Raw genomic sequence first — 26637 nt, forward strand, 5'->3', positions numbered from 1 at the left:
CTCAACTTTTAATCGCAATTTCATGCTGTTATTTCAGCTGCTGGGGGCGGTGTAGCACAAATCCCTCAGGAGTAATTCCTAGATACTGTCTTGTAGGCTGGCCTACTTTTTCTTCCTGTTCAGTTACAAATTGCTTATCACAGCCCAGATGTGTGACAGTCCTGGAAAAGCTTGCCTCTACACAGACAAATACATTCTCCACTGCAGATTGTAAAAAAAATAATAAATAAATAATACAAAAAAATAACATTTTGATTCTTTTCCACCTTCTAAAAATAGACAAGATAATCAAGATCTAATTTTTAGCTCTATGAGCCCAGCTGAGTATAATGGTTTAATTTTAAACAGTTCCATTGCCTCTGATCGAGGACAGTGGCACAGTCCCCCCGGCAGCACCTCGTTGGGGTAGTGTCCCACAGCAGGAGGCAGGGCTCAGCAGGGCTCAGAAAACCAAGCAGGGGGAGACACTTGAAGTGGCAGGCCAAAGTCCACGCAGTTTTGTGGGGATTTTTGGACACTGCAAGAGCTGAGTGTGAAATAAGAGAAGAAGTAAGTGGGAACGGTGTCTTAGAGCTTTCATAACTAAGAAATGTGTTGGGCAATGTCATGAACGGCATGGGTCACTTTGGTGGCTATTCTCAAGGCTACTGAAATCACATATTTGAACACTAAAATATTGTGGGTAGTATAGCAACAGCTGCATGACAGAAAGTATTCCTGTAAGATTTCACCTATGGAGGACTTTTTTGATGTGAGTAGGAAAATTCCTAGCAGTACGTGCAGCTCTTTTGTTTTGAAAAATGAGAGAAGCTGCCTCCAAAAAAATACACTGCTCTCAGTTTGGTCAGAGAGGCTAGAAGGCAGAAAAGAAGCTTTGTTTGCTTGTGCAGTGAGGGATTTCACTGGTTTTGTTTAGCTAGAACATCTCTTTGTGGCTGACTTTCTCTCTACAGTTTCATAATAACCTGGAATCTTGGCTTTATCAACCAGCTTTTACAGGTCTATACAGAACTTTCTTCTTCTAACAAAAAAGAAAAAAAAGAAAAAAAAGAAAAAAAAGATAAACTTACTTAACCCAGTCCTTTTTACTAAACAATTTTACTACATTTCAATTTTACAGCCTTCCCACTGCAAATATTCCAAGAACACTTTATGTCCCAAAATCTTCTATAAATGCTGCACAGATTTCTCCAAGCAGCAAGGAGAAAAGATATGAAGCAGAAACAAACAAACAGAAAAAAAAAAAAAAGAAAAAATAGCCAGTTTCAAGTTTATGAACTGGAGAGCAAAGATACCTTCATCTTGTCACACAAGTGTCAAGAAACCCACCAAACGCTACATGTACTGCCTCTTACGTAGCTACTTTTATTACAGTTATTTTGGTAGTCACCAAAGGCCATATATCAGAGTCAAGACTTGCTCACCACCCTCTGCCCAAACAGTTTTATTTCTTCCACAGCAGTACAGTACACAGTGAGTGCTGTCACAATATTTCTTTTGCTGATGTTGTTAAGAATGCTGTATTCAAGACACACTACAAATTAAAGTGGACAGATTTTCAGTACAGCAAACAAAAGGCAAGAAGGACTAAACCACAAAGCCATACTTACCTGAAGGATTAAATCAATAGGGATGTAACTTCCTTGACTGAAAGAGACCAACTTTTAGCTTTCAGTCATTTCATAGCCCCTACCCAAAGACTGAGCCACAGCCTAAATTGGTTTATCCATGGAAAGACAAGGACAGGAGGAATATTTTGCCATGGCAACTGTCAATTCCATAAAAACCACCCGCAAAACTGTGCTCAATCAGAAAATCAGCAGATGAAAAGCTTGAAGATAATGCCTCAGAAAGAAAAATAGGGATGAGACAGAAAATGTCTATTAAACAAAGGTTCTGACAAAGAGATAGGTGACACACTTTAAAATGGTAAAGCTTTTGAATGCTATACAAAATCCCACCTGGGCCACTGAATAGAAATAAATACTCTAAGAAGAGTCATAGATAACAATAAGTGCATGAGGTGACTTTCCTACAGATGCTGGAAGCACACTACAGTTAGAACTTCAACTCTGTCACCAAGTCACAGCAAGGATGGGTGAACCAGGCAATCACCCTTCCACCTGTTTCAAACCACTCAGCCAAATATAGTCCTAAGAAATGGTAAATTTTGACTCAGACAAGTCCCTGTCTGAGACAGGGAAGTGAATGTTTGGACCTTCATTGATTTAAGCTTCTATTACAGGAGGCCAGTAGTTCACCTGAAAGAGCAGGTGCTTAAAATTTAAGCCAGCTAACTGGCAGAATTTGTGAAAAAACACTGACTTACAGAAATTCTGCCCAGCTTCCCAACCCCAGAAAGATGGCAGTATCTGAATAAATACTACTGCACTGAGATACTCCCTTCTGAGGACTACGGAAACTCAAGCAACCTCACTACCAGGTCACCCCCAGCCCTGGGCAGTGTCCTGCTGGCCTCAGACAGTGGGATTGCTTTGGAGGCGTTGGGGCAACAACTGGGTGGGAAAACATTTCTCCCAGCCTGGGAGCTTTTAGATTTCAAAGTATTTTCTTGGCCCAGGTCAGGATGAGAAGGTCAAAACCTTGGATTTTTCTCAAAAGAAAATCCAAAACACATTTTTAGAAAGGGAAGAAATATTTTTTCACTGGGCCAGAGCATTTCACTTCTTTTGTATCATTTTATGTGTGTTTTATACAAAAACCGAGCAAAAAAACCAAGTCAGAGGAAAAGTAATTTCCCCCTTAAAAATGTCAGTGTGTGATGTTCCACCAAATCAAAAATTCAGACTGGTTTTGAAAAAGAAAATAATCCTCAATCTCTTTTATGGCTGTTTTTGGAGGAGTCAGCATCTATTTTGTTGAAAGATACCTACCTTGCCCTGAGTGCAAAACTGCTCATTCTCTATACAGCAGTTCTTCAGGGCAGCTTGAGCAGCCGGAGAGGCAGATTATTTTTATGCAGGTGTTCTGTACCAAGGACACTTATTTTTGCATGTATGCACAAACCCAAAAAATATAATTCAGAATACTGTCAGGTGAAAGCAGGCAATTTCCATGTAAATTAGTCCCAAATGGGGGCATGCTGTGCTTTTCATTGCTCTTGGTAATCGTTCACTGGGGGTTCCTCAGCAGTTGTAGTTAAAGTTGCTTTCTGATGCTTGGAAAAAAATAGGAAAAAAATGAATTCCTGAGAGTGTTGCCCTTAGAGGTTACAATAAACTTCTCATCGGTGCAGACAGTGTGTTGCCTGTGTATAATCCTGCCTAGTTCTACCTAGGAACATGGACTTTTTAATGTCTGTAACTGCAAGGCTGTGCTTTATCAAGCTTTTCTCTCCCCTCACCCCACAGTGAGGGATTCAGGCAACAACCATCTCAGAAACAACCCAAGGTGTTGACCTAGCTCCTGCTAGGGTCCAAGAAGTCTTTCTACTGATTTCAGCAGGGGCTGGGATCAATCCTTGGGCTGGGCCTCCCAAACAGCTATCCCTGAAGATGTTGAGCATACTTATTTCACAGGGGATGCAGCAGAAGCTGAGGGGAAGGACAATCTGGCAGATTTAGGAGCACCAAATATAAAACCAGGGAACCTTCTGTTTCCCTTAGCACACCCAAAAGAGAGGCCTGAGCCAGGACGTTCCCCAGCTGAAGTACTGAGGAACATGTATGGCCCAGGTTTTGGCTACTGCAGGAATTAAGATGCAGCCTCTCTTCCAGCTTCTTGTTGAAAAACATTAGGATGAGCTGCTCATAACCACAGTGTGGGTCCTACAGCGACAGCAGGACAGAAAAGCCCACCAGCAGCTTGGTAAGGGAAGCGAGTTGCAAACATGCGCTGTGCTGATCACCGTGTAACATAAACACCCCAAGAGTCTCAAGCACAGGGAGGGAAGTCTTCACATACAAAGCAGACATCCAGCATCTGCAGGGCTGAAAACACCATGGGAGCCAAGAATGGTTGAGTATGGGTGGTGGAGAAAACTGCAGGCTGATAAGAAACAGAAAAAAAAAAGAGCTTCATTTGCTGTGTTTAATACTGCTTCTGCTTACCTCACAGGCTGTTATTTCCCCTTTGCTATCAGTTGGAAAGGATTTCCAACTTAGTAACTTCTTAGCTGCTTTGCCTCTGCTAAGACAGGAGCGTCTCTGCTAATGCTACTGCAGAAGGCAGTAGGAACGATGCATTTTGCATTGTTAGGCAACACCTAGGTTTAATGTTAGGAAAAACAGTCTCAAGAAAACCCTCCTGACAAGTAAAGTCAATCATTTTGCCCCAGAACACTGGCAACTTGATGGTCTAGGTGGAGTCATTGCTTCAAAACACAGCATATATGAGATGAAAACAAAAAAAAAAATTCTGGTTATGGACTCTGCAAAGTTTCCCCACTAGATCTGACATCCTTCACATGACTTTGCTACAGCTTCCAGAAGGAAGAGTGAGCTCAGTACAGCAAGGGTGCACAGACCCAGAGCAAACTACGTGGGAAGACATTTTTTTGGAGGCTCAGCACTGCTAGGTCTGCACCAATGATAAAAATACATCAACAGTCAAGCTCTGAGGAATGTGTGGTGCTATCTTTAGTGAAGATCTGCATTAACTTGTGGTGGCAGGTTAGTACAATCCCTTGACTGTCACTGTCTTCCTGGTGGACACCCCCCAAACTAGGCAGAACAGGCTTCTGGGCAACTAGAAGTGACAGGGCAGATGTTTCTTGGGGTCAGGTAGGATTTGATGTCTTTACTTGCTCCGCAATCCAGAGGAATTTTTTCACTAGCAAATTAGCATTGCTGCAGCTGCTAGCATGCCTGGTGAAAGGGTTGTCCTTAGTAGAGAATTAAAAAAAGGAAAGCTTTATTTAAGATGGGAACAAGAAGAAGAAGAGAACTGCAGGTTTGAATTCAATAAAATAGTCAATGCTTTCCTGGGCTTGCTTTTCAATAAATAGCAAGAGACAGCACAATCAGAGATGATAACTGCAATCCCAGGCTGACAAAGGCAAATGGCCCTTCACCTTTCCTCAGTCCAGCTGTGTCTTGACTGCTACATTCTTCCACAGCCTAATGAAAACCCCATTTGGATCAGAGTCTTTTTCCAGTGCAGGAAGACCCCCTCTGTTCTGACACAGGTGTTAGCAGATACTCTCAAGCAGCTAGTGGGGAAAAACTTTTTTCAGAAGCCAGTGGGGGACACCTAATTGCTACTGAAAATATGTTCACAGCAGCTGATCAGCTAGTAGACCCAGCTCCATCCCAGAGGCAAACACAATTTATTTGTCATGTTTCAACAATTTTTCTGCTGTTCATACAGTGTACTTAATCACTTGGCAGGCAGGCAAACACACACAGGACTGAAAAGGCAGCTCCATCTTTGACATCCAGCAATCATCCTGTACCTTGTTAAGAGGCAGATTCACTCTCTTATTAACAGGTGAGAGCAGCAAAAAAAAAAAGGAAATTGGCAACTCAATACAGCAATAATTAAGAAGAAAGGAACAGCCTTGTTTAAAACAAGGACCCTGTTATTATTATATCTTGCAACATGCTCTTCCACTGCGTTTGCACGTATGGCATTTGGACATTGATTTCAGATGAAAAGGTAATTACATGTAAAAATACATAGTCTGCTCCCTCACAAGCAGTTACTCAAATAGGTACCCTGCTACCTAGTGGTGAGAGGCTCTAAGATTTGTCATTCAGCCTCTTCTGTCATCTACTTGGGTGATCTAGATTCAGGCTCCCTTCAAATCTGAACAGCCAAAATACACCAGGTGAAGAGCTGAAAAAGCCAGCTCCTGTCGCCAACACCCTTTTCCCTAAACTTAGATGCTCAGACAGAAGAGCACCTAGACCCAGGTCATCTCTTTTCAGGGCCTGCAATTCACATCTTGGCCAGGAAGCTGAAGACGCCGCCAGCCTAATTACCTCTGAGTCCTGTGGCTAGCACTCCTAGCTGGCTAGATGCCCAGGAAGGCCCAGAGCCAGCCATTTGGAAATACTAGACACAGGCACTTTGCTTTGTTTGAGCTGGCTGAATCTGGGTCTGGGTTTTCACACACATCCTTCAGCTGTGGACTTTTGGTTGGTTACCATCTCCAAAAGGCTATCCAAGAGCTCTGAAGTGCTACCAGATGCTTGCCACAAAGCAAATCCTGCATGCTGGCCTAGGGAGACTTTTGTCTCCCTTCAAACTGGAGCCAAAACAAGACTTGAGGCCATAGCAGCAAACACTGTGAAAGGAATTCAAGATCAATAAATTGGCTTCTGGCAAATTCAAACATTTCTATTATCTCTCTAAAGGCTGTAAGAGACAGGAATTATACTAATAAACAGCACTTGACTGAAGCAGTGCCTCAAATGGAGCACAATTACAGACCTTAACCAAATCAACTGACTCCGAATTCATAGACAGAAGGGGCAGGTTTATACATAGGTCCCGGAGTTGAGGAGCTCTACAACTGCTAAATCCTAACTGCAATCCCATCCTCCTAAGTTTGGACCAGCTTCCTCTGGTCTGTCTAAAAAGAAAACGTACTGTTTGCAACCTGAATCAATGCTGATGGAAGTCAGTGGGAGATTTCCCACTGATCTGAGAGTCCTGTAGCAAGCAAGTGCTGCTTTTTGCTTTCTGTGTATCACACCTTAACAGACTTGAGCTCAAAGGAAGAGCTCTCCATTCACATGAAGTATCACTGACACAGCCTCTCCCTATAGACCATTAGAAAGCTTCCATGGAATGGTCTTTGCATTTCAAATTGCATATACAACAGGATTTTTTTCTCTTTTTGAACAGTGTTTTCTCTTTTTAGAGTTAAAAGCTTGTTGCCTTTTGTTCTTGTTTACACTGAAGGAAAATAAAAATTAAAAGCAGATCATTTAGAAAATGTCAAACAAAATGCCCCAAGCTCCTGGTATCAAGGGATTTTATGTATCAATTTAAATTAATTGCATCCAGTTGATAGCAATTAAAGGCTGGAGGGTTGGCAGTTTCTTCGTCCCCATTTGACTCAACATACATAAACAGCTGGATCAGGTCAGCACCTTACCACAGCTCCTGCCACTTCATCCCACTGCTTAGCACTACCTTTACCTCTTCAGGTTTCTGCCTTTGGGCTCCAGAAAGCTACAATACAGGAGTGGGCACTTGGGAGGGGAAGCAAAAGTGAAAACAGGAGATATAACATGGCACAAGGATAAATCTCCTCTTCCTCTGAAATCACACTGTGAATACAAAGACAGCATAATAATGAACCAGCTCAGTACCTGCCTTTGTGCAAGTATGACCCTCTGGGTGGAATAAAAAAGATGCATTCCCTTTTAAAATATCTATTAGTGCCATCACAACAGACGTATCCTGCTGCTGCCTGAGATTTTGATTACACCTGAGAATTAAACAGACATGCAAAAGGTATACTGGGATGAAAATCAGATTAGACAGGCAACTACCATTTGTGCCGTTGGGAGCTGCCCATAAACTTCACTACATCACCAGGAATTCACACTCAGTAAGGTCTGGGAGATGCAAGGATAGCCTGTACGTTTTCAGTATGTGCTTCCTTGGGAATGGGGAACAATTTCATCAACAGTGATAACCCTGAATCCACCCGGGCCTCAGGTCTCTGTTTCATCAGATTGAAAACTCCAACCTTCTGCCACAGCAGAGGATCTTTGCCAGTGCAGGCTGCTCACAGCCTTTCCCCAGTCTCTAACTGACATCTAGCGAAGAGTTGCTAAACTGCACCTGAAAGACCTGGAGGTTGTAGATGGAACGATCCCCGTGGAGGGCTGCTGTGCAGAGGAGCTGTGGGATGAGCATGGGGTGTACGACAATGTGCACTGTTTCCCGTCCTCTCCCCACCACAATAGCTCATCTGCCCCGTAGGCAGGTGGGGAAGAACCTGGTTCTGCTCAGAGGCTACAGAAGTACTGCCTTGGCCCAATTAAAGTGGGCAAACACAGCTAATGGACTCGGCTGCAATGGTGCTGCCCACTGTAGGGACCATACAGGGTGGCTGGTGGTGTCCTCAAGTCCTACCTAGGCGTTATCAGCAAGGCTTCCACCACAGCACTGCCAGATCGACTCTCTGAAGAGGAAGGGTCACCCTCTTCCCCCTTCCTTTCCCAGAGGCACAAATCTAGAACTCAGACAGGAAACTCATCTGCTGCTATCAGGATTAGCAACTGCAACTCCCACCGTCAGGCTCTCCTGGAGGACAGGTGGCAGGAGAGGTGCAGTCTGCGGCCATCTCACAGTTTGTCTTCAAGCACTCTCCACAGCACATCTCTGAGTGACAGCAGATGTGAAATCCTTGAGGAATGAAGACCCAACAACCATGCTGCCTGCCTTCAAAGAGTGTCAGAACCAGCCCCCAATGTCTGCATAGCAATGGGGAACATTTAGTGTTTGCAGAGAGCCTGCTTTCCATTTTATAGCCTCCATCATCTACTGCAGAACGGAGTTTAGTTTATGATCTCTATTAAGGTAACCAAGCAACAGCATGGTGGTATCTATGTCAACAGTTACAATAAAAATAAAGTTTTAGAAACAAGCAGAGTGATGGTGGTGTCAGCCTGCCACAGCCCAGGTACTAAAACCAGCCTGTCATTTTCATCAAGCAAAAAGAGCCAATAAGCTCAGACAACTCTTCCTTACGAAGAAAGTTTATGACCAAATTCTGTCCTCCTGTTTCCAGTCATGGAGTGCTCCTTCTGTCTTGTGACAGACATCGTCTGCACTGAGGTGAAGGAATGTCTCTGTACTTTCTGTATGAACAGTGGAAACCATTTTGTATAGTAACACCATGAAGTGTAACACCAGCATGCTTATCATGTCTTTCCTCAATGCACAAGTATTGTTCTCACACTTCACATGGGAAGGTAGAACGCCTTCTCTATTGATTTCAGGGTCACTTGCAGTCTCATAACAGCATTGACATGCAATCCATATCTGAACATACAATGCTAACTTTAATCTTAAGAATTTACATGGGTGGAGATGATTAAAACCAAAGCAAAACGAAGGAGAGACAAAGATGTTTAAAGGAAAACTTAACATTGCCCTGCTTGTTAGACTGAGCGGACACTACCAAATCAGAGGATACAAATGAAGACCTTTAATGGTTTGAAAATATGCAATACCCACCAGCCAAAATACTATCAAGGTTACCAAAGGTGCATTGCTTCTGCTTCCCAACAGCTGTCGTGTCCCTGTTTATTTTCTGCAGAAGGTCTCTTGAGGACTTGTTCACCTACAAAGTTTGACCGATTTAATTAGATACAAACCAGTGTTCTCTGCTTGTGTGGTGCCAGTGAGCTTGTATGTGGTATCTCCCTTCACAGCCACGCGAATACTGAGGCTTGCAAGAGGAACGCTATCCAAGTCCTAAATACTCTCGCACTAGACAACAGGCCACCTTGTGTTAAATGCAGCTTAAACGAGCATGGAAGGCTTGCTAGCAGTCATGATTATAGGAAGGGTCAATAGGCCAAGTAAAAAAACAGCATTTGCAATGACCCAACTACACATCCCTCCAGGGGCTTCCTCAGCCCGCTAACACAAGACAAGATTAGCGCTTCTCTTACCTGGTAATAGTAATCAACGTACTGTGGCTCGTAGTGTCGAGGCCCAGAGTTTTCAGGAGACAGGACATCTTTTAGTAACTCTTCACAGCCTGGCAAAGAGAAACAAGAGCAAATGGTCAGGCTAAGAGTTTGTATCCCCACAGATTGCATGGACAATGGAAGAAGCAACACAGGTTTGTAGCTAATCTGTATGCACAAACCCTTGAAAGCTAGCTCTGGAATATGTTTAAATAACTGTAACGAAGTCCTGCCTTCAGAGTTCTGCACAGCACATATTCATCATGTGGCATGTACATAGGTGCAATCACACTAATGCTGACTCTCGGCGTGGATATGCTACATTGCAATGAAAGCTGAATACCGCTTGGCAAACTATCCTGTGGGATAGAAACCCACCCCTGACCAACCCAAAACTCTGAAGTCAAACACTGGATTTGCAGGCTTGGCATAAGCCAGTTGCTATTGCACATTAGTGTCGGTGGAGCTGCTTCTGATTTTCTCTGGTCTAAGCTACAAAGGGGCCATACCTAAATGTCACAAATTCCCCTTCAAAAAGAGCTGGGTCCCAGAGCATACAGTGTTTGGCAAGCAAACATCTATGCACCACAACTGGAGATTTTCAGCTTCTGTGTTTGCTTTTGTTAACAAGCACATTAACAGCTGGAAAAATCAATGTCTGTGTTTCCCTCAGTCCTCTCATCTGAAAACCTGAGACAAATATAGAAACACTGAAATCACCAAATGCCTCATTCCCCATTAATTACCAATTACCGCACTTGGCATCTTGAGCTGCAGAAGGCACTAGTATCAGGCCAGGTTATTTTAGAACAACCAGCTTACAGCCTTGGGCCTAAACTGTGTGAAACCTTCTCAGCATGTGTTGTACACTATCCTACTTGGAAGCTGCAACTATCCAGCTCTATTTCTTTCTTCCTTCCCATAACTAGTGCAATACATTTGGCTGTGACATTACACCACTGATACAAGGCAGGTAAACCAGGAGAAACAGTGTGAATGCACAGGTTTATACTGTTAGCTGATCTTATCTCTTGTTTTTAAAATAAATTAATAACATCTGTAGGGGTGAAGTTACCTTGTGGTTATGGAAGGGAGCCCCTTACAAAGGAAAGGAGTACTTAAAAGAAAGCCTAATATGGTGAATCAATATGCTGTCCCTGTCTCTCACACACATGCGTATGTCAGAGGCAGTACATGGTGAATGAAGCAACTATTACGATCTCAGGAGTGTCACATGGACAACAGGCAGCAGGACTTTTTTTCCCTTTTCCAGCTTCTACAGCAAAGCGAGATTCTCAAGTGGCACAGAGCAGAGAATAAATTAAGCTATTAATTGCATACTTCTGTGCATTGTTTGCTCTGCTGGAGAAGTCAGTGGGCAAGAATGGTGTGTTAGGGTCACTTCCTAAAGCGGAGTTCACCTGGGAATAACAATTCAAAAAAATAATTTACTGGCTGATAGAGGCAAGGTGTTAAACTTGTTTGCCGAGAGAAGGCATCTTTCTACATAACTTGCCCTGCCTGTGACTCTCGCATTTCCCACCCAGCCACAATCCTTTTCTTTCTCTTGGTTTTATCATTGTGTCAGAGCCTGTGCTAGACTGAGGTCATTCTCTAGTCCTCTTACAGAGCAGAATTCAATCTACTGTTTGTACCTTTTGACGTTAATAACCAAAGCTTATTACTCAAACTGCATTATGCCAGCACCCACTGTGACAGTCTTTACATGTATGAACTGCTTACTTTGCTAAAAGGCTTTGCATGATAAGGAGTACCTACTCAATAAAATGAGTTATTTCCAGCAAAAAAGAAAATAAATGCCAAGTGCTATACAGCAATGGATGCAGATTAGTGTAATGAAGGAGACCTGTTTACACAGTTCTAAAAATTCCCAACAATGATATCTTCAGCCATAATTTCAAGCCTTGTTTTCCTAATTCAGTGTTACTAACAACAGTGCTTCTAGCTAAAGACCTCTAACAGTCAATCTTCATGTAAGCCTATTTGGTGAGAAATTATCACCTTCCCCAACTTTTTTCTTTGGTGGGGAAAAGTCACAAAGGCTGTGGGTCTTCAAAGAAGAATTTAACTGCCCAAAACAAGGGCAGTCAGAAACCTTTCTGCCTTGCCTTCTTTTGAAATGCCAGCAAGACTGATCTGTTAGAGTTGGAGTCACAAATGGTTCCTACATCTCCAGGGTCTGAAATCTAGCATTTGGCTGCAAGGTCTTGTGTCCCCTCTTTGCTGTTCAATTCTTACCTAAGATTATTCCTGTTTACATTCTTTAATTTTCCTTATTCATTAAGGCATACCCCTTCATGACAGCCCCTGGACATTTAAATTCAAGCCTATCATTTATTCAGTAAAAACACTGGGGAGAAAAGCATTGTCTCCTTTGTACCTAACCTACTCGGGGCAGCCCTTAGATCTTCATGAAAACAACCTGGCACAGGCTTTTATGTTCTGATCCAGAACCACAGAAGCTTATCAAGCATCTGACCCATTTCCAGAACATCACCAGGCATTTAATCCAATTTGTTTACCTAGCTGCACAGCTTAAAATGGCAAATGAAGCCAAATTTTGTGTTTATTGAAGTCATAGACCAAGTTTCCATTGGCACTGACAGACTCGGGATGTAGTTTCATCTGAGACTATCTCCTCCTGCAGAAGTGACTTTTTGGTGGGAAGATGTTTGAATGTGCAGCAACCAGAGGTTTGTCTAGCATGCAAACTGGCGTGACAGCCTGGAAGTCTTCATCCTGCAGGGAAGATCTGCATGTTATTATACTCCATAAAAAGGGAAGGAGAGAAGGAAATGCTGAGAAGCCATTTTCCTCTAAGATTACTAAAACACATCATTGCTACCTTGTGGACATCTGAACCTGTTCCAACATCCATCACATCAATGGAAAGACAGCCACTGGCTTCAAGAATCTTAGGATTGTGCCACTGGTTTTAGTTCTGTTAAGAACTGTTTAAAGAGTAAATTCTCTATCGCTTTTTTTCCCTGTGAAGACACAAATCAGAATCTCATACCTCTGGGGGACTGTGATGCTGGTCTTTTCTTTGGGCCATCCCTTATCACCAGGAAGGTGGGGTTTGGCACACTGCTGGAAAATGCAGCAGCTTTCTTGGTGCTTTTCTGCAACCTTTCGCTCCCCTTATCTAAATGATAATTTGGATTTTCCAAGTACTCCATGAGTACATGAGGGGAATAATATAAAGAAGGACACTGGAAGGTCTCAAATACTGTGCATATGTCTGTTTATTACCAGAATATATGTTGGCTTGCAGCCTGGGAAATGCCAGTGAGCTAAATTAGCATGTCACAGTTCAGACAGAAAATAACGAAAAATCAAAGTTTATTCTGGCAAATCTTAGTATGGAAATATGAAGGTACCAAACAACAATTTGTACAGGGAGCAGTCTAGTCTGGCACACAGGGTATTCTCTGCTACCAGTACGCCTCTTGAGAAGAAACATTCTTGCCTAGGCTTGCAGAACTGCCATGATGGATATTTCACGCTGTGCAGCAGTATGCACCCAAGGCTAGAATCTGTCCATAAATAACCCATTGCAAATAAGCAAAGGAATACTTCCTGGCTACTTTAAGGACCTTCTGCACTAAGATGTCCCATTATTGCTATAACTTCATTTTCCAGGAAATGGTAAAACCAAAAGCTACTTACATGGCTGATTAGAGTTATTTCATTTGGATGTCTACTTTTATCATAAGATATTAATGCGCTCAATGTTCCCTCTTCCCTTGCTAGGGTTGGAAAAATTTCCTCATCTAGATTTTTGGGCAGCACTTGCCAAGGAGACTTAGCTGCACTGCAATCATTGTGAGGCAGCAGATAGAAGCTAAGAGCTAACCCAGGAATTGTTTCAAGTCCTTGTCTATTTACTGCTGCAGTTCTGCAAAATTAAAAAAAAAAAAAGAAAAAGAAAAAGAAAAAAAAATCTTCCTTTTTGGAGGAACGCTCTGCTAAAAGGCTGTACATTATATAAATCACTGTGCAGGGTAACACAGATCAGGAACAACCTTATATCTGGAGAAAGAACTTAACTATGAGATTATGAAATGAGAGTGGCCAGAAGCTGCTGAATTCTCTTCTCCGGCTGAAGACATCTGATGAGCCAGCACCGAGGCAGTTAGTTTGTGCCACTCAGAAGACTGACACATCGATGTGTATGAGTACTTACCTGATAAAACGCTAAATCACTCTCTAGTCTGGTCTGTCAAAATTATCCGAGTTAAAACCTATTTATCCTAATATTAAAAATGCATAAGTAAACACAGTTCATTCGGCCAGAACTGGGTTAGGAAGTAGCATATGAACTTGGAATTATTTGCATTTTGCAGGACAAAGTAAAGTAAAATGACAAGTGACCTGTCCCTGGTCAGAAGTCTGCTGCAGAAGAAGAATTCTAAGTGGCACCAAAATCAGTGGGTCACGTACCCCTTCTCTTTGTGAAAAGAGCCAGCTAAAATACTTCCTTTCTTGAAAACACCTGCCTAAGACTCGTAAACTCTCGAAACGGTGCTGGCTGTCCAGAGGCAGGACAGGATCACCTTTAGTCCTCAGCAAAGGCAATGAAAGTGTTTTACGAAAAAGTTACTGAAGGAGAAGACATGAACCTTTAACTTGTTTCAATTCACTCATGATGCCAGACATGACTTATGAGATCATTTTACAAATTTACCTTCAGTTACATTTTTAAAAAATTGGTTGTCACACCCTAACAAACCCTGAATTTGCAGACAGACATTCTGGCCACATACAAACACAACTGTATCAAAGCTATTTCCTGCAAATGCTCCAAGGAGGAGATTTAACCCCTACTGCGTCAGGCAATTTTCACAGGCAATTAAGCAATTTTAATACTATAGGAAATCAAACCTAGGTACCTAATTGAATGTAGTTGGTTCCTGGCACTTTTCCTAAGAGTAATAGCTTTTTACTTTTATCTACCCTTGGATCATTAATGGTGTATTAGACTCATTTATGGTTTCAGGCTGTATTTAGTAAAATCTAGTCGAGTCTTACAAAACTCTGAAGTACTTTTAAGTGTAACCAACTTCAGTTCATTAAACAGCTAGAGTGTAATTTACAACAGGAGAGCTCAGCTCTTCACATTTACATGACAGTCCTTGTCCTTGGAACCATCCCAAGTACCACTCCTATCAGTAAGTTATTCTTGCAAGAATGGATAGATTCATCCACTCATCTCCAGTTATGGTGTACTGTGAAGTCTGAGATCTATAGGTACGAGCCTAAATGGATATATCAAGACTCTTGAGCTTTTCTGCAGTGCTTTACTGAAATTCCTGTGCTAGTGCAGCTACCCTGGTCTTAGGTATTGGTATATATTGCAAATATTGGTGTCCAGATAACTTGTCACAATCTGAGCTACCAGAACAGCCAACTTCCCTTTTTCAACATTTCTTTAAAGGTCTGGGAAAATCTGTATTCTTGGAATTTTCATCAAAATTGCTAGGAATTCATGGAGAAACTTATCTACTTTTTTAACTTTTATCTGCTCACATGAAGACTGCTTCTAGAAGCTTTCCAGCCAACTACAGTTATTAGATGCCAAAAGATCCAGGAAAGCACAGAGATGGATTTTTGAAGGCACACAATGGTCTGTGTCATTATTTTGAAGATTCAAAGTTTGCCATTGCTACAGGTGGGGAAGCGTATAAATTCACAGCCATGCTTCTTCCAAACCATTAATAAATATGAAAGAGCTCCTGTAACTTTCCATTTTCAAATATTGTAACAGAGCATAACTTAAATGTCCTTAAGCTTCTACAAGATGAGGAAAAGACCCTCTTGCTCCAGGAGAAAAACAGGCTGTGTGATTTCATCTGAAAAACCAGTAATTCTTCTAGAGCACAAAGATTCACTGTTGCAGAAATGCTCTGTGCTAACATGGCTCCGTCTCCCCATTATGAAAGCCATTACCCTCCAATCAGTACACAGTGGTCAGTGGTGTTTTCAAGGTTAAAATATTCTATAAAGTCAGAACACATTTGCCTTTATCTTTTAATTCTGTATTAATTTGTATCTGCTATACCCTCTCATCTCTGTGGGCTGCAACACCAAGGTCACTAGGGGGAGCTCATCCCTTATTTGTCAGGATTTGGGTTTTTTTAGTGGAATATCAAACCAGAGAGGCTATCGGAAAGACAACAGAAATCTTAAAATAGAAGGAACAGGTCAGACTTAATTAGAGCCTGCTAAACATACCAGGAGCCTGGTCCTGCAAACATGTCTGGCTGTGGAACCTACCAGCCTGCACAGCACATTAGAAGTAACAGTTCCACTCAAACCTTTAAGTATTACAACTGGCAGAAAATATTTATTGGATTAGTACAATAAATTCAGCACAGCAAAACCAGTTATTGGCTCTACTGAGCAAACAGTAATGGATCCCACGCTGACCCTGCTGAAATCAATGGGAATTCAGCCTTTGAGTGATGTTCTGGCTGCTCTCAAAGTCTCTAAGCAGTGCCACTTAGGCTACACTGGTTTTTGACACAGCTGCTAGGTAAGAGGGTACAGGTGTTATTTCATGGCAATTGCTCTCCAGACACAGTTATTAGAAATAAAGCCAAAGCCATGCAGTGAGTAGATAGAGAGGGCAGCTTCAGCAGGACTAAAACCTTCATATTCTGGCATTCCAATTAAATTGCTGCAAAGCTTTAAGTTTGATGGCAAGCCTGTCCCTGGTTCTGGCAGAGCCTAATTGCTTGGGGAAAGCAGCAGGGGCTCAGCACAGATGCTGAGGCAAAGTCTTTTAATCCACAAAGGACCAGCAAAAAGCAGCAGAGCTTTCCATAAACAGAAAGCACCCTGCCTGTCTAGTATTCCACCCCAGAGACACAGTGGGAGAGTTCCTCCAGCACACTTTTCCCCTCTAGCATAGATACCGCTGCTTGAAAAAGTCCCCTTTATCACTTCCAAAGGTGCCAGCTGTTAATAAGACTCCTCAGCACATCCTTCCCCACAGTTCCTGCTACTCAGCAGTTGAAGAAGATTAATTGTCTTTTCCACCCGATAGTCCCAGCAGCTGGTGTGCAGGTACATGACTCATGTGTCATGAGGTTTATCCAGCTCAGAAGCACTAAGGAGGAGGCAAGGCTTGATGTCCACTTACAAAGGAACACAACACTTCATTTGTACCATGCAAGAGTGAACAATGCCCTGGTTTATGGAGGACAGAGGCCAAGCCAGAGATTTTAGATCCAGGGTTTAGAGTTTCTCCTTGCAGCAAGAGCTGCAACCAACCAGTTACAGAGCAGACACTGAACACTAATGTTTGGGATTTTTTCAGGTTCTAAAATTTAGGGGTTTGCTAAGATCCATACCTGGATCTAAAATGTTCAAATCAATGTCATCAGAGGTCAGTTCTTTACCACTGAGATCTGAATCTTTTGTCTAGATGCTTCAAACCTCATGGTTTAAACAAATTCAAGGCACTAAACTACAAAAAACCCCACCACCTTGGCACTACATCATCTCTGTGCGGCAAAAAATTTCTTCAGCATACTATAAAGGCAAGCATCTATGAGACAAATTAATCTGAAGTCTCATAAATAAATAAGGCAAGGCATTAGGATAGTAAAGCTTGAATTTAAATATTTGGCTTCCAGTGCTAAGAATAACTCAGCTTCATATGCCATTACTGAAAAAAACCCACTGGATTTATAGTAGGATCTCATTTTGCTCTATTAATCTGATTGCCCCAAGTAATTGCAATAGGCTGAGATGTCAAAGTATCATATTTATAATCTGTTGCTGCCAAGACAAATTACTTTCATTTGATAACAAGCCTGCTGCTACCCCTGGAATGTGACTGCACTGAAGTGAGAGGTAACAACATGGTGGAGGCTTTCCATTGTGAAAGGTAGACATACCTGTTCTGAACTTTCATGTGACCCAATTTAATTTTTAAGAAAAATATGGCTGGTAGCTAAAGACCAATAAAGCTTCCATGCTGTGAGATGAGCAACAGAATCAGCTTTTCTAAAGAAATGCTGTGAAAGCATGCATAATAACGTCTTATCAGAAACAGATACAACTGCTCCTGCGATTATACACGCTTGGCACTGACACTATGTAAGTGTCGACAATGCTAATGATGTGCTGAGAGCTCTAGGTGATGCTGCAGAATTGGATGTTTTCTCTGTAACTGTTCACATATACATACAAATAACCATCAAGCATATGATTTGGACCCTACCTATAATATACTCCACATAAGGGCTTTAAGCTATTCATAAACTTGGAGTACAAGGTATTTCAAAAAAGTTTGATTTGGTCACATCTTTGCAGGACTAGACCTTAGGATATGAATACATCAAACAGTTCCCACAAGGTGAGCAAGGATGAAAGCTCCCAAGGCATCATCACCCCCCAATGTGTCAATAAGCACATGCTGCACATCACAGTAAAGGAAATGCAGCTGCCCACTCCTTCACTGAGGGTACTGCCCACTACGAACAATGTAGAGAGCACAGTTATTAGAGATGTTCTTCTGGGTCACATCTACCCTTTCCTGATGCATTTGTGCACATCTTTAGACTGTGAATTACAGAGGACTACCAGGTGACTTACAGAGCTTGTGTCTTACTTAACCCAGAATCCAGTTTGCTACAGCATTTCCTGGACAAGGAAAACCTCTAGTACAGACTTAAGTGTCCACACACTAATGTATTAACTTTCCTTCTGGGCTTTCTATTGCCTTCTTTTTAAACACATCAGTGCCACCTTGGAAGGTGTCTCCATGAACATGGACTAAGAACAGCTTCTCACTGTTTTATTTTACATAATTATACACTGTCCTCGGCTGCCATAAGCTTTAATGAAAATTGCTGTGGTGTTATGTTCTTGCATCATTATGGCTTCGTAATAATCTCATTGTAGCAGACTCTCCAGAGACTTCTCCTGGAATCACACTATGATCACTTTGACATTCATCCCATCTCTGAAGTGAAGCCTCTGGGCTGTGACAGTACTCTGGCACTTTACTAAGGACATACTACGTGTCTGGAAAAGGACAGGCTGGATTATTTTGCTATGAGAAGCTAGAAAACTAATCAGCAGCAAAACAGCTAAAGTCCCTTTTCACTGTTTGCTTCACTGCCCTTTGGCTAAGCTATAAAGCATAATAATGTCTATGTTTTCTGTCAAGGACTGTGTTTCCTTGCAAAGGAGATTGTTTGATCCACCTGGTTTCTACCTTCAGAGCTTGCATGGCCAACCTGTAATTAACACTTTTCATTCCAATACATTCCCCAAGTACTTTGAAAACATGAATTAACTATACCTTGCAGACATCTCAAGAGTATAATAGGCTGAAATTTCCTAGTAGAGAAACTAAAGCCCAAGGGCTCCCTAACTTCCTTGGGTAAATCAACAGCAAAACCAGATGAGAACCTGGAAGTACCAGACTTGGGTACTGCCTGCTAACCACAAAGCTACTCTTCTGCTACTTTTGTCTTTAAAACACATCACCTCTGTTCTGAAAAACTAACAGTAAACCAATACACACGCATCTGCAGATGCAGGAACACCAGCACTGCTCACCACTGATAAACAAGACGCACAAAAAGGAAAAATACACTTGTTCTGTTCCCAGGGTTATCCTACTGTCACTACAAATAACCAGTCAAAAGAGATGATGTCTTTGCTGATTACATTTTCTGCAACCAGAGAAACATTAGTGGAACTGAAGTGGATTATTTTTAAGAAATATGCACATACCTTTGATAGCAAAAACACCATGACAGAAGTCCTTAAAATTGATTCTTCCCAAATCATTTGGGTCCAAGCACTTTGCCAGTTTTTCCACCTAGAAGAAAAGATCATAAAATACGTGTTGAGCTTGGTGCATCATCTGTTGCTCAGTTGGTTTATATCTTCTACAGAAGACCCCAAGTGGAAGAATACCTGTAACATTCACTTGAATCAGCCAATAGATCGATCTGCAAGGAGAAATTAGATCTTATAGTTAGATTATTTGGTACTAAGGCACATGCTCTTACCAAAACTTCTGCAGCTGGGACATGCTAATACCCTCCTATGTAGATCTCAAGAGCTTAAGCTCTTATTAATAAGGGATGAAACTGTGACCTAGCCTTTCATCTTAGAGCAGGGTGCTAACAGAATCTCCCTCCCTTGGAGCTCTTGCTGTATATGCAGCTCATAAGAACTTAAAACCTTTCTGGTCTCCATGCCTCTTATCAAAAGTTATCAGGGAAGGAGAAAGATCAGACAAAGATGTATGCAACCCACAGTAGCCTCATTCCCTGAAGAATACAGACTCTAAGAGAGAAAATTCATTTGGCACTTGGAATCACACAAAACTTCCTTGCCGCAGCAGAGAATGTAAGTTTTGTACAGGAAAATGGAAGTATATTAACAGCACAGAAAGATTCTTGTGATAAGACACAGAACAGTTCTTTTCTGTACAGTATGCAAACAAGCAATGTACTTACTGCTTATAATCTCAGCTTCACAGTTTAGCTTTTCTGATCACTACTCATCATAAAATGAGATTACATTGAATTTAAACACACTCACCAAACTGGCATTTGCCCCAAAGAAGGTCTGGCATATTTTTCAGGAGGGTTTTGGGGAAGAGGGAGAAAAGCAGTCTAGACTGGAGAGGCTGTTGTGTGTTGTGCTGTCTAGAATAAAGAGAAACAAAACAGCTGAAGAAGAATAAGCAGAGAGGCAGAACAGTCCAGGGAGGTGGGCACAGTGCTCTGACACCCCAGATAGCTGTTCTCCTTGGTGATAAATATGTTGGATGACATTGTATAAGTCCACTCACATCCCTGTGCTTTTGCCTGTTGTACCCAGCTGGTACCCTCACTGAAGCCGAGGCAGCCACTTGCTGCTCGTAAGCAAGCTCACAGTCAGCTACAGCACAACTCTGACCTTGATCTGGGCCCTCCAGACACCCTGGAGTATGAACAAGGTGAGTGTAGGAGGCAAGGACAGCAGGCACGTAGGATGCTGCACAATCCTGGCGACTACAGTGTGAGCTCAGATATGTCAGTCTGAGCAGCAACAAAAGCCCAGCTGGAAAGATATGCAGCAAATGAATCCAGATGACCCAGTTTCTCAGTTTTCTGGTGTGTTTTTTTTTTTTTTTAAACACGCTAGCAAAACCCTAGCAGTTTCTTAAAGCCCTGCAGATAATGCACTAATGTGTGCGCATGACACTTCTTTCTTCAGATTCCCTCAGTGCTTACAAATTACCCCTGTGCCAATAAATGCCATGATCAGCCAAAGGCCTCATTTAGAACAAGCAAGTCTGAATGAGAAAATGATACAAATTTTACCCACATATAAATCCTGTGTTGACTGAGAAAGAAACAATTTGATCCTTACATCAAATCCTCTCCCCTCTCCTTTTCTGAGAAAAAAAAAACCAGCTCATGTAGGCAGGGAAAATAAGGAACAGTATGATGAGTTCAGAGCCCGTGACAAGTTAAGAGATCTTCTTAAAACTTTCTTATTTCAGAAGGCTTCAACAACTCCAGTCCTGCCAGCCAGGCAGCAGAACCCAGCTGCCAGCTATCATGCAACTCATGATCGGATTCCTACATCTAGTATCACAAGCGATTACTGTAGACCCACTAATTTGTAGCAGGAGAAGACCTGTATCTGTGTCCAAAACAGCCACTTCACCAGAAACTGTAGTGTGTGTTTAGTGCATACAGCACTAACTCAAAATCCTTACTGAAATCAATTAAGTAGAGGCATGCTTGACACAGGAAAGCTGGGTCAGTGTTACCCCTGCTCACCTTCACAAACAATATAGATGCTATAAAAAGATGAAGCAGTGGCAGAAATTCCTTTCTTCGAACTATTTTTGGGTGCATTCAAAGCAGTATAATCAAACAGGCCGTTGATGCTGGGAGCAGCAAGATTTTACTGCTGAAAATCTTCCTGACCACTGTAGTAGCTTACAGTATGTGGCAGATGCGTCAGCTGGTGTAACTCAGCCTGGCTCCAGAGGCTTTGATGGAGACCCTGGTGTGGCCAATGTCCCCTCACAGATACAGCAATAAAATCTAACCAGACACCAGTCTTCTAGGTTACAGTATCAGCCTGTAACTCTCTTTGACAAAGGGCAAGCTCCCATCATCATAAGTAAATACTATTCAGATACTTGCACGGTTGCTTTAGAGAATCCTGTTTCCTGTAGGTCTCTTGCTAAGAGGCAACAAATAGTGTTTTAGGTTTTAATGTACAGATTGATGCAGCCAGCTGGGAAGCCTCTACACTATTTAATATTGTGCTACAACACAGCAGTGTCACTGGGTGTTCCCAGTGAATCTGGCACATTCAGTTTATTTCTCAAAGTTGATCCAATTATTTTAGTCAACCAGTTGTTCAGCCATAAAAAAAATCACATTTTAAAAATAAAATTAAGTAAGATGTTATATGCCTGGGTGTGTGTACTATGGAAGAACAGAGAATATGTTCACATCTAGGTCTAAGCAATGCCTTAAAAGTAAATTAAATTATCACCTGAGCAAAGTGCTTCAGTTTCCCTGAAATCTAATTTTGCAGGTTTTCAATTAGGTTTTATAATGCAAATAACTGAATTCTGTGCAAGAGATGATGAAGAATTTACAGAACAGCCTGATGGAACTAATGCCACCAGTGCTCACATCTTCAGCCAGCACTAATCAACACAGCTCTCAGCACAGGTCAGGGGCTACAAGGATTTCTATCAACTGGGTTACATTTAGATGGATACTTGCATAGAGTTTGTGCATTATCATACACACGTGTATTGTACATAAATCCCTGCATATTTGCACAGACTTTTGAGCCTGTAGTGCACTTGAGCATGCAGTTCTACCAGTAGCTTTCTGAGATAAGGCAAGAAGCTCTTCCTAGTTAATTCCAGACTGAAGGCATTACTTAGAATTAAGCTCAATTTCAAGCTGTGGCCAAATAGACTATTCCATCACAGCTACCCCTAAATCTTCTCTGCTGTCTATACCGTGTCAACCATCTTTCTGCTTTACTTTGTAGAGAAATAATGTCCTACCCTCCTCCTTCTCAGAAAGGGTTGGCTTCCAGCAATTAATCAGTAGTCGTAATGCTTATTTATTGCCTCAGGAAACACTAAAGGCTTGTCAGCCTAACTACCAGGCTGCATGACATCGAAGCCTTTTTTTTTTTGCAGTCAACAACCCCCTGGGCTTACAGCTATGGCTAGCAAAAAAGGATGCAGCAGCCTTTCAGCCCAGTTAATGGAATAGGCAATGCAGCCCGTTTTTGTACATGTGGAATACACGGGCTACACCAGTCCTGGGCACAGCCAGATTCTGGAGCCCCCGGCATCGCCAGGCACTGCTGGGCTCTGCCTCCTCTGCTGATCCCGTTGCAAGGGACACGGCACTGCAAAACCAACTGATGGCAAAATTCAGTGCTGAAATGAGCATGTGATTGTTGTGATACCTGCAGGCAGCATAAGGAATACCAAGTGCTCCAGAGCTTAACATCATAAGCCATCACAATGAGCTAGAGACAGTGTTTTGGGCTAGGGACAGCCGCTTTTCTCTGCATTGCTACACAAAGCAGTCCCCCACCATGTGGGACAGCACAAACAAGGTCTGGATTGCAAACTAGTTCTTCATTGTAGGATGAGGACAAGGACAGAAAATATTAGCTGCAGGCTCAATAATCCAGCCAGTTCTTTTGGCAGCTGCAAGGATCTCTCTAATGAACCCTTCAGCAGATATCCAATAGTCTCAGAGAGAAGACATAAATCATTTTTGCTTTGGGAAACAATCAGAGAAAACCAAACTCTCTGTCCCTATTGTTTAAATTGCTTGGATGAATGAATGAATTATCCTTTCAATGCAGACATATTTCCCCATTGTAATAACAGGTCACTTCAGCCTGTTATTACACAGCACATTTGCCTCCTCTCTGTTGGGTTCCCCAGCTACACTGACTGCTGCAGAGACGTGTTTGCCCCCTGCTGCTTTCAGACACATAAGAGTAGGACAGGAGCATTTTTAAAGAGTCTCTACAATGAAAATAAAGGGACAAGTTCAGTGTGAAGAAACCATTTTGAAATCAAAACTCACCAAGGCAAAGATGCATATTAATGAGGAGGAATTAGTAGTACAAAGCAGCAGACATTATTAAAGCGAAGCAGAATATTCTTCCACCAGAGAGCCTCTGGTTTGAAATAGATATTCTAGATGCAACATGGAGGTGAACGGCTGAGGCTTTGTGGCACACGCTGTAGGTAAGCAGGCTGGCTTAGGTCAGGAACCAGGAAGGGCTGGTTTCTCAGCTCCAAGGCTACGAGTAAATGATTTACAACCCAGCTCTGTATAGAGACTGAACACAGCAGACAGGCTCAGTAGGAAATCTGTCATACTAAACCCTACCCAGGAAAGGAGAGAGAGAGGAACTGAGTCGAAAGGCTTAACACTTAGACACCTAGGCTGCTGCAGAACCAGCTGGTTGCCAGAAGTGATAACATGGCTGAGTCCAGACACAGGAGGAGAGGTGAAATCCTGGCAGCAGCGAAGCCAAGGCAGAAACCCACAGTCAGTCCTAGGGTCGCTCAAAAATTTACCTGCAAGGGTTTTAAATCCAGCATGCACTGAGGTATTTTTGTGCCTGCAGATACAGTCAGCTGTGCTCTCCTTTGCTCATTTCCTTCAACGGGCATTTCAGACGGTGTCCTGCCACACAACCCTGAAGTCTGAAGTTTTCCGAAGACCTAGTGTTTGTACTGAATTCAAAGTGTCCTAAAAATTACAAGGGAAGAAGGGCATTTTTCTCTGAACTTCATCTAGTCATTTTGTTTTAACTCATAAAAAAAAAACGAGGGAAGCAGGCAAAGGCAATGAGCTTGCGGAAATATTATAATCTTTTTGATTTTGGTGCCATCTGGGTTATGAAGAAAAGATTTCAGTTTTGCCAAAACCACCTAACGCATCAACTAGGAAATGCATTTCCTCAGTTTCTTCTGCCCAAAGTTTCTCGCTATGTTAGCTAGAGGCACGCCTAACTATCTTGGGGGCAGCTTTGAATTTACTGTAGAAGAGAACTTTCCATTTCCCAGCTGTGCTCCAGCGAAGGCGAGAAAAATTCCCTCCTATCTCCTACATGCACACCAGAGCACCAGCTATGGGGGAAAGAAAGGAAATCCAGAGTGCCTTGTAAAGAGTCCTCTGTAGCCATACCACCTGGGCCAAAATTCACATCCAAACTGAAAGCACCCGCCATCCCACCAAGGATGCAAAAGAGGAACCTGTCACTAACTCAGACACCGCCTGAAACAGAGCAAGGATCCAGTCACAGGCACATACCAAGGTGTACAGGGGAGCACAGTCACTGCAATCTACTGCTCGAACTAGAGGCAAGGGGAATGTTTGTTACCCTTGGCTCAAGTTAATTCCCTTCCCAGCAGCACTGAGCATGCCTGCTGTCCCAGGTCTCGCAGTACCTCGGAGTATGACCACATGCTCTACGTGACCAGGTATCTGATTGACTGTTACGACAAGAAGGGAAAGGATTTTTGTATCAGATGGAGTGGAGGAAGAGGACGGAAGAGGAGAGGTCACTGACATACTTCGGAAGAGATTTATTGAAACTGATCTTCCCTTGCAAGTGAGTTCAATACAGAGGTACCACCCAGCCAAGGAACCCTCTCAGGACCCCTTGCCAGCTCTCGTACTGATGCTGCCAAAACAGCTAGGGGTCTGTTTCTTTTTCAGCAAAGATTTTCTGGCTGGAAATGAATCCTGCTTCCATTTCCAGGCAAGAAGAAACTCAGACCCCTGCTGACCTCACTTAATTTTCTTCAAAAACTGACCAGCACAGAAGAGATTTTGTTAACACAAAGAAAATTTGTTAGATTTAGATGTAATTGAGTTCTAAGGGACCCCACACTGGCTCCATCCACTGAAATCTTACAGCAGGATCCAAGTCACAGCCAGAAGATGCCATTTGAAATAAACAACTCATCTCAGCAGTTCACCTTCATACTGCAGGAGTTTGTGAGCACGTCTCACCCTGAAGAGCAAGCAGGGAACACCTGGGAGCTGTGAGAATGGCAAGACAAGCACTTGCAGGAAAGGTCAGGCTGTGCTGCAGCAGCGACATTTGGGCATGATCTCCTGAAGCAGAAGCATTTATGAGAAACCTCAAAAAGCAGCAAAAGGAGATTAAATATGCAAATGCTGCAGGGTAGAATTAGAGAATTCACACATGATTTATAGAGAGAGCAGCAGAACTGCACTCACCCTGATTTTAACAGACTGGCCTTTTCCACATCTGCGGAAGGGGTGTCAGCTTACACCTTCATGGTACGAAATGCAAAGGCAGGACTTCTGCCAGCTGAGCTGTGCCAGGCAATGTGGCCACCACTTGTGCTGAGACCCACCCACAGCTCTTTAGCCAGCCCCTGGGTTCCCTGTGGTGCAGGATGTTAGAGCTCTTCAGTCAGGGTCCTCCTCAGTAAGTCACCCTGGCTGTTGCACCTGGCTGCTGTTTTGTCCCTGATCCCAGTCTAGAGCCTTGAGTAACAAAGCAAGGGGACTTTTGCTGCTGTGGGTCAGTAATTACTCGCCACTCAAAATTTGCCACCCTCCTCCCTCCCAGCCTGCCTTCCCCTTGCTCTGCAGGTCCTGGTCTTCCACTACTTCACTCTGCAGCTGGCCACAGCCATCTAGACACCAGCAATCTTTCACCTTGAGTCCTTACAGGCAACCCTAGATACAGACTTTGCTGTTCCCTTGCTTACATATACATCCTAAATGATGAATCTAGCTATTCATTAGTTCCCTCTAAAGGGCTACTACTAAAAACAAACCTGCCGTATCAGAGATGCACAGGCTAATGGGTGCTCAAGAGCCCCATTAGTGCAGGATATCCGTGTCTGTACTGGGATTTAGTAGGATTGGTCCTCCTCTGAAACTATTTGGTGTTTGCATCCACAGACTGGAAGTAAATATAA

At 42.6% G+C, this 26637-nt stretch overlaps 1 protein-coding gene across 2 annotated transcripts in view; it reads right to left on the reverse strand.

Moving 5' to 3' along the window:
- The window catches only part of RAB11FIP4 (RAB11 family interacting protein 4), a 130380-nt gene that overhangs the window by 67293 nt on the left and 36450 nt on the right, over positions 1-26637 (reverse strand). For both annotated transcript variants that reach the window (XM_056339492.1, XM_056339500.1), the window contains exons 2-3: positions 19392-19479; positions 9600-9688 (exon numbers count right to left, since the gene is read on the reverse strand). In XM_056339492.1, the coding sequence (XP_056195467.1) occupies positions 9600-9688; positions 19392-19479 (177 nt within the window). The remainder of the gene's footprint in view (positions 1-9599; positions 9689-19391; positions 19480-26637) is intronic.

The sequence above is a fragment of the Falco biarmicus genome, chromosome 1 (genome assembly GCF_023638135.1).
Source record: "Falco biarmicus isolate bFalBia1 chromosome 1, bFalBia1.pri, whole genome shotgun sequence".
In the NCBI taxonomy this organism is placed as follows: Eukaryota; Metazoa; Chordata; class Aves; order Falconiformes; family Falconidae; genus Falco; species Falco biarmicus.